At 42.0% G+C, this 9,259-nt stretch overlaps 1 protein-coding gene across 1 annotated transcript; it reads right to left on the bottom strand.

Annotated features, from left to right (window-relative positions):
- Nucleotides 1-1,413: 1,413 nt before the first annotated feature.
- Nucleotides 1,414-3,307, bottom strand: LOC119123966. Its single transcript, XM_037253385.1, has 3 exons — nucleotides 2,959-3,307; nucleotides 1,687-2,896; nucleotides 1,414-1,433 (listed from the first exon to the last, which is right to left on the bottom strand). The coding sequence occupies exons 2-3, from the start codon at nucleotides 2,666-2,668 to the stop codon at nucleotides 1,414-1,416; spliced, it is 1,002 nt and encodes a 333-aa protein (XP_037109280.1). The 5' UTR covers nucleotides 2,669-2,896; nucleotides 2,959-3,307.
- Between the last annotated feature and the right edge of the window lie 5,952 nt (nucleotides 3,308-9,259).

Here is a 9,259-nt window from a genome sequence, read left to right as displayed (position 1 = left end):
AACCAGGTCTCGCAGAGACCAAAAACGTTTAGATTATGTTCCGTGATGAGGTCATTAACGAGAACTGCTTTTGTATGAAGCGATCTAATATTCATAAAACCGAGTTTAAGCGTAATCGGTCGATCAGGGTGCGTATCTATCGAAGGATATTTAAACGAGATGCGAGTAAGATTGTGTTCTCTAGGCCTGACATCACCTCTCGAATGTTTGTTAGCGCGGCGGGACGATACGACCGTGGGAATCTGATAGTAAATATTTGTTACACATGTAAAATTATCTGAAACAGGCACCGTTTCATCAGCAAAACCGGTTGGGGTGGAGTGATTGGATTTGTCTACTACCCCAGTAGAAAGTGTGTTTATGTGTACTGTGGCACTATTCAAACTGTCACGCTCTAGTCTACACAAGATGCTATGTGCATGCTGGAAGTCTAGCCTAGCGCTAGTTAACTTTAGCTTAACAGACTCCAAACCCATCCTGACAGGTGGTCTAATCACCTGTGCCCCGGCCTGCTCTAAAGTGACCTGTCATGCGTGGCTCAAACAGTAATCTATATTCCTAGAAAGAGTGACGGCGCCTTCACGGTTAGGGTGAAGGCCGTCCTTCCTCAGCAGGTCGGGGCGGCCCCAGAAGGAGGGCCAGTTATCTATAAAATACAGTCCCTGCTTATTACAGAACCCAGCCATCCATCGATTAAGGGAGACTAATCTACTAAACCTCTCATCAGTGCCTCTCCCAGGCAGGGGGCCAGAGACAAATACTCGATGCCGACTCATCTTTCTGGCGAGATCACAAGTCCTCGCTATGTTTCTCTTTGTGATCTCCGATTGCCTCATCCTAAAATCATTGGAGCCGACGTGTATCACTATGTCCGAGTAGCTAGTGTTGTTGGAACTACGCTGTTGACTAGACCTATTGCGAGTCAGCTCCCTAAGATTAGCTTCTATGTCGGGTGCTCTGCCCCCAGAAATACACATTACCGTGGCTGGATTTTTAAGCGTAATATTTCGGGTAATGGAGTCACCTATGACCAAAGTGCGACGGCCAGTAGACCGAGATGACTTTGGACGGCTATGCGTCTTACCTGGCTCATCGCGATTAGCAAGCCGCTTGGGGCTAATGCTAACTGGGCTAGCGGGCTGACTACAGTCCGCGACTGTATCCGCCACATCTACGGTTATCGCGCAATTCTGCTCTAACTGGCGGACACGTCCCTCTAGCAGGGACAATCTCTCTAAGAGAAGGGTGCAGTTGGTGCACGAAGCCGTACAAACCTCTTGATCCGCAGCCATACTTTGTGTCCGATGATCGACGGTAGACAAACGGCCACGAAGCCTCCGCTCTCCCAGGCACTCCGGCTGCGAAGTAAAAAAGATCGAACAGTGTAATAAAAGATTCAAACTTACTTTAGAGTCAGGGAGATGAGTTCCACGCTGGAGAAACAAAATCGTCCAAGCCTGAAAAGTATTGTGAGTCTGGGCTGAGAAGGAAGAGGGCGTCCGGCAGCTGTCAACCTGAATGGGCGTGACATCTCCATACCTTTCACTACACCTTGTAATCTTTGTACATCATCGTAGTTACAATGTCCAAAAATCTCGTGCCAAGTTTGCACATCATGACTCACACATTGTTTACATTTATCAATAACATTCTTTTCAATGGTTGGCAAATAAAACAAGTTATCACTCTCATGGATGTCAAACCTGCTGCCGTCTTTGGTAACTATGTGACTGTCTCCTTTCTTGAAGGTGATAGTCGCTCCTCCATTTGTTGCTCTTGCCACCGAAAAGATGTTGTGAGGATATGAGGGCATGTACAACGCCTCTCTCAGCTGCGCTGTCTGCTGGCGCCCGGCATCGTCACGTAGGTAGATCACCGCTGTTCCTCTGCGTTGTGCTATTCCACTGCACTTGGTCCCGTCGGCTAGTTCCACTGAATGAGACTCAGGCTTGAATGACTCATCGAAGCTGGTGAACGTCTGGATGTCATTCACAATGTGAGATGTAGCTCCCCCGTCCACCATGATGCCTTTCATCTTCACGTTATCTGACAGTCTCTTCTTTTTCATGTGCTCTGCTTTGAAAAGTTGATCTTGGTTACCAGTCTCTCCCTCTGCGATTTGTCTCGCTCCATCTTGAGTCCTCTTTTTCCTGCATATGGACTCTTGATGCGTGTTGCTGTTGCAGTAACTGCACCAAACATTTCTGGTACATCCTCTTGACTTGTGCCCTTTTGTTCCACATCTGTAGCATGTCAGGTCAGCAGAATCTTCACCGTTTCTGTTGCTGATGTGCTTTTTAGTGGAGCCTCGGCTTGGCTTCACACAAGTTTTCATCACATTATCTGCAGACTCTATTAGTTTCATCCTCTCAGTTTCTTCATAAATCCGTAGCCTTCTCTTGAAATCGGTGAATGTAACTGTATCTTCATTTTGTGTTACATGTACGGCTAGTGGCTTGAAGGAATCAGGTAGGCCATTTAACACCATTGCTATGGTCAATCCATCACTCATAGTCTCACCTGCATCCCTCAGAGCAGTAATCAGGTTTTCTGCCCTTATCATATAGTCTGTTACACTCTCGTTACCTGTCATGTTCAGTCTGGTCAACGAGGTATACAAGTTTATGATTCTTGGCTTGCTTTTTCCTGAATAATGTTCTCTGAGCATTTTCAAGGCTTTCCTGCCATCATCAGCTGCATCATGTCTGATAAGTGATAAGCTTTTGTCGTCTAACAGCCTTATCAGCTCTGCATAACAGTCAGCATTTTTAGCTACATCTTGGGCTAATTCCTCTTCACTGGTGTCTGTTGCGGGCTCATTCAAAATTGTCCTTTTTAACTTACGAATGTGCAGGTGTCCCAGGAATCTTGTTTCCCATAGTTCATATTTATCTTCTGAACCGTCGAATAACAGCTGTGCTGCAATGATTCCTGCTGTTGTGCTTGCCATTTTTCTTATTGTTGTTGTTGACGCGCCACGTTCACTCTAGCTTGCTAAAATACTTTTCACTTGCTAAGCTAGGTTGTTTGCTTCTTTAGCATTTACAACATGCAAATATCGCCACTCACGTTTCACTTCTTCCGGGAATCTAAACACGTCCACTTATTTCCAGGTGGTTGGTACACGGATAGCTTTCTTGTTAGCTTGACACAAGTTTCACGTATATACTTCGCGGTAACTTTGTCCGGTCTTCTTACCGATGCTAACGTTAGCTCATGTCCAAACCTTCCCTGGGCCCATAACCTGTAAAGTGAAAAAGGGGGGGTTCCTTTTTCTTAACCAAATAAATGGTGTGCAGCAGTGACTTTTCCGCTGTCTGCGTGGTGGAGAAAAGTAGGACGATGCGTGGTTCCCTTTTCAGATGAAAACACAGCGTATTTATTTAACAAACACACTGGCGCTAAACGCAACAACTTCTCCGTCAGTCAATCCCATACAACAATCCGCATGTCCGTTGTGACAGGACTTTCTTCCCCGGTAGCATCAATGTAGTGACGTCATTACCGTATGTAACAACAAAAGGGTAAACAGAATTGGTACCTTAATACACCCAGTGAGTCCAAGGGCGGACATAAACAATAATACTTAACAGCACCCCATTCAATTCACCAACCAGTTCTCGCTCGCACCCCTAACCCTAACCCTATATAATTATTATAATAATAATTGGTTTACTTTACAGCTATAAGGCTTAATTAGCATTATCCCTAATGCCAATTAACACAGTGACTTCTTGATTTCCAGAATTTTTCACTCTTTTCAGTTATCCCCGAAAAATTGTAAATTTCCCCCAGGGTATCCTCGCACCCCCTAGGAAGCATCCTCGGTGCGAGCACCCCCGGTTAAGAACTACTGCTATAATCGACCCGAAAAAAATGTCCGGGGGGACTTTAAAAATCGTCCGGGATTTTGTTGGACTGACTCTAATATATTACATGTACAGTACATTGTCAATCGTGAATTGTTGTTATATGTAACAAAGACGTCTCACACGTAATCGTTATAAGTATGTTCTCTTTTTATGTCCTTCGAAGTACTGTTGGTTCACTTTATAGCAGCCGTCAATCCCTTTCTCCTGCTCTCTCTACAACAGTTACTGCTATCCGTACAAATAGAATTGCCACGCCGTTCCATTTCACTCAATCGCAGGTTTTTCTGTATCGTTCGCGAATTAAGTCACGCCCTTCTCCTCAAATCTAGTGACTTTGCTACGAAGTAGGATGGGCTGGCCAGACTACACCGAGTGTTTTACATGCAATGCTGAAACGAAAATGCACGTTCACGGAGGAGTTGAATAAAAATATCCCCGTGCTTTCGCCAGGGTCGTGATCCTTATGAAGCTGAGTGCTTGACATGCAAGTGTCTGTGGCAGATAAAGGTGCCAAGGCACCACGCAAGAGGAGGACTGAAAAAGAGTCCCTTCTTTTTCTTCAAATGCACCAATGGCCGTATTTCTTTTGTCTTTTTTTACTTAGTGTACCACTTTAAAACTCAAAAATGTCCGTGTACACATGTGTTTTTGTTAGTGTAAATATGTTTTTGTTATTGTATATATGTTGTTTTGTGTTATTCGGGCCAATAAATGTTGGGACACAAATGACCCCCCCCCCCACACACACACACACCCAAAAAAATGACCACGCCCCCTCCCAAAAAAGGTGTCCTCTTGTTCAGAAACTCAAATCTGTTCACGCCGGCCCGGTTCAATAACGTCTCGTTAACAGACATCCTCCAACATTGCGAGACAGTGACACACATCACAGCCGTAACACACATTTAATACATACCTCTTCATTTATATATTGTGTAATGAACATTTGTTTGCATCATTATCTATTTTTTTTCTGTAATTTCTTTGCGCGTGTAATGTTAAGACATTGCGGTATTTTCTTTCCTTACAGTATTTCAAATGCACTGTTCTGTGTTCTCAGGTTTTCTCAAGTTGCATTATTAAGACATTGAAATACCGTTTTTTTCCATGTATATACTCATTTAATTCGTGGTGCGCTAATTTGTATGAGGTATGCAATCGATTGTTTGTGGTTGGTTTGATAATTCGATTTATTACTAGGAGATTATTATGGTATGCAATCATACCGTAATAAATAAAAAGAACGAAGGTGTTTAAATTAGATATACCGTTTTTTTCCATGTATAATGCGCCCCCATGTATAATACGCACCCTAAAAATGGCATGTTGATGCTGGAAAAAAGCCTGTACCCATGTATAATACGCACCCAAATTTTGACTTTTTTCTTTTTTTAAATTTCTTTTTTTTTTTTTTTAAAGTCCCAATGATCGTCACACACGCGTCTGGGTGTGGTGAAATTTGTCCTCTGCATTTGACCCATCCCCGTGTGATTTTGATCCATCCCCTGGGGGAGAGGGGAGCAGTGAGCAGCAGCGGCGCCGCGCTCGGGAATCATTTGGTGATCTAACCCCCCAATTCCAACCCTTAATGCTGAGTGCCAAGCACGGAGGCAATGGGTCCCATTTTTATAGTCTTTGGTATGACCCGGCCGGGTTACTTAAGTCCGTAAACATAAAATTATTTCAGAAAAAAGATCATCTTTGGGAACAACCGGATGTTATTCTGCCGGTCAGTATCACTGCGCATGCAGTAGCAAACTCGATAGCGAAGAAATATGTGAGACTCTCAACGGGATCACCAATATTTGAGTGATGTTCCAGTTATTTATCACAATTATTTATTATTATAATAATAATATATATAATATATATAATAATTATTTATTTATTATTCACAATTGTCATGGTGATCTTTCTGGTGATTTCTTAACTAGGCTGGATGTATTTTTTTGTTGCCGTTGATTTCTCCGACTGCCCAGAAAGGCACCACCGCGATCAGTTAGGTTAAAATGAAAAGAGAGGAAAGTGACGTTGTAAAGAACCATCCGTGACAAGATTTTCTTCAAAAATTGTTGTACCATGATTTTCTTCACAAAAAAAAAAAAAAAAAAAAAGAAAATTAAAAAACATTTTACCCATGTATAATGCGCACCCCAGATTTTAGGACAATAAATTAGTTAAATTTTGCGCATTATACATGGAAAAAACGGTACAATTTTCTTTGATTCCCCCCCACTGTAACATTTTGCCCTGCAGTACTTCAAACAACCATCTACCTATAACAAAAAGTCAAAGTTGCAAACAGATAAGAGCGTGTTAAAATTAGATGACGCCAACTGAGAACAGTTGCCTGTTGTACTAAGTTCATCTTGTTTTTTCTTTTTCAATTACTTCACTGGTTCTTCTATATCAAACAATTTGTTTTAGGTTCATTTACCTGACATGTTTCGGCGGATCCTTCCGCATTCATCAGAGTGTCACTGATGTCACTGATGTCACATCAGTGACACTCTGAGGAAGGCGGAAGGATCCGCCGAAACATGTCAGGTAAATGAACCTAAAACAAATTGTTTGATATAGAAGAACCAGTGAAGTAAGTAGTTGCCTGTTGTGACTATCAAATTATTTGTTACATTAAGGAAAGACAAAGAACAAATGTTGTTCAACAAGACTCGCCTAATAGAAACCAACGTTTGTAAGTGTGAGAACAAAAGCAAACTTAATTAAATGCCTCACCCTAATGACAGTGTGACCTTCAATTAAATGACGCACCCTAATGACGGCAGAATACTTCCGAGGGCTGATAAAGCAATTTCTATCTTTCATTAGCTGCTGTGATACAACAAAGAAAACATCTGAACGGGAATGAATGGGGTTCTTCAAAAGAAGACTTTGTTGGGCATGTTGTTTTTGTTTTTGTTTGATTCCCCCCGACTGTAACATTTTGCCCTACAGTACTTCAAACAACCGTCTAGCCCATGGGTGGGCAAACTTTTTGACTCGCGGGCCAGAATGGGTTCTAAAATTTGACAAAGGGGCCGGGCCAGGAGCATTTGGACACGCAATGTAATTTATTAAACCTGGGGATTGAAATGTATGAAAAACAGAGACGATTGAAGGTGCAATTTTAAAGAAATCAACGTTTACTGGAAAAAGATCAATGGAATCATTTTCAACATTCAGAACATATTATTACCCAACAAAAGAAAGCGGTCTTTAAATTGAGAGCGATGTGCTGCATGTTAATTAAGCTACTGTACCACTGCTGTTTGTACATGTTCAAGTTGCTATTTCTTTCATAACACAGTAGAGAAACTCACATTTCAATGGGAACAGTGTTGTTGTTCTCCCTTTTTTGCCAGTGCATCAAAGTTTGGAGTTACTTTCGTTGTCACAATTCTCAGAATAGATCTGAGGTGTTGGTCAGTTCACTGGGCTCTGTGGCAGGCTTTGTTCATGACGCTGAAAGTCTGCTCACAGTGTACAAATGTCGGTTACAATGGTACAGGAGTAATTGACGATGTAAGTGGGTCTCCTAACAAGAGAAAGGAACGATCACATGTGTCTGACCTTTAGGACAATGTAGTATTGCTCGTTTAAATTCCTTTAGAGGTCCGTGTTAGCACGATCGCGAATTAGCATCTTTCCGCTAACTCGTTAGCCTGCCCAGTACTTCTTGTTAACATGTTACACGCACTCACGTATAATATTCATATTTTCAATATTTATACAAACATTTCTGTATGTTACTTATACTATTAATATATTTACATGTTTGAAACAATTATTTTATGTTCTAATAATAACATATGCACTTAAATGGTTTCATATACATTTATTGACACACAAAATGTACAGATAAAAACAAAAAGTACAGATAAGAGGGTGACCGTACTTCGCGGATTTCACGTATCGCGGGTGGTTTTTGGAACCAATTATCCGTGATAAACGAGGGATTACTGTATACAACGTTTGTTTGTTTACACCTTGTTAGAGTGTTGCTCACTCTAACTTCTTTGCAAGAACCACACGTGAGACAGTTTGGCCATTTTACGCTTGCAAGCGGAGATGCCATCAGCACCCTGTGTGATACAGAGATGTTTGAAGAGCAGTCTGACTTAGACCTCTTGCAAGGGCATATTTATTGAGAGAAAACAGGGTGGGGGTGAGAGTGGACAAGTTTGGTGTTCACCTCAACAACTGGTTAATCAGTGCAGAGGGTCTTAACGCTTTATTTTACAAGGTTGTGGAAATAGAAACTAGTGGAGCATTTTAGATAACTAACTAAGCAAGAATGTTTCCACATCATTTGGAAAGTTTCAACAACTGAATGTGGAAACCTTCCAGAGTCAAGGAAAGGTTAAAGGTTTTAACAAACTTAATAATTCTAGTCTACATTCCAACATAATCATACAATCGAGATAATTTGTGAACCCTAACACTCCTATGATAATATCTTTAAATATTAAGGCTTTTCAATACACAAATATATTTATCAAACAAGAGAAAACGTAAGAGTAAACCTTTTACTAGAAGGACCGAGTGAACAACTACGTAACCATTATATTTGTACACTGCCATAACCTCCTTGCCGTTGATAAAACCTCTACCTGCCACAAAATAAGCTGTCATCCCGTCATCTTTGGCCTGTTTGATCCCGTGCCGCAATTTCTTGCTGCTCTCTCTGTCCTCCTTAGACAGGTCCTCGCTCCGGCGCAGATGAGCGTTGTTCCTCGCCTCCTGCCTCACCATCTATCTGTAGTGCCGAGCTGTGAATCTGAAGTTGATCCAGCGAAGCTGTCCATCTGGCCGCTTTCTACCCAGCCTGTGATCAACAACGTCAGGGATTTTCTCCTTCTCACCTGGGAGTAGATGCTGGCAAATGCCAATAATCTCCTCCCGTACGTTCTCCCTATTGGCTTCAGGCAATCCCTTCAATATGAGATTCCACCATCGTCCATATGTCTCTTGGTCCGAGATCATGCATTTCTTAGTGCATTTCAAGTGGCTCACAATTTGCAAATCTATCAAAGTCATTCTTTCATTCAGTAGTTTAATATCGGCAAGTATCACCTCACTCTTTCTCTCGAGGGCGTCAGTTTTGATCAGATATCATCAGAGGGAAGAATAGGTTTTTCAGCAAGAGGAGGCTTGGTAGGAGTCATAGGTAGTGGCGGGAAGTTATCCTCATCTCGTATGTTTGAGCATTCCATCCCAGAACCACAGTCATGTTCCTTAGCACAGTGGGGTTATTTCCACCCCACGACCATTACCGCCACTAGCTGAGTCTCCTCGGCCGGATCTTAGTAGTTGAAAAATGACAAAAAAAGGTCACAAAAGTTCAGAAATCTGTAAAAAAGTATAGACTATTTCTCTCACACCTTATC

This window comes from Syngnathus acus, chromosome 6 (genome assembly GCF_901709675.1).
Source record: "Syngnathus acus chromosome 6, fSynAcu1.2, whole genome shotgun sequence".
Classification (NCBI taxonomy): Eukaryota; Metazoa; Chordata; class Actinopteri; order Syngnathiformes; family Syngnathidae; genus Syngnathus; species Syngnathus acus.
Note: the sequence above shows the minus strand (reverse complement) of the source record. Positions and strands in the feature narration are given on the sequence as shown.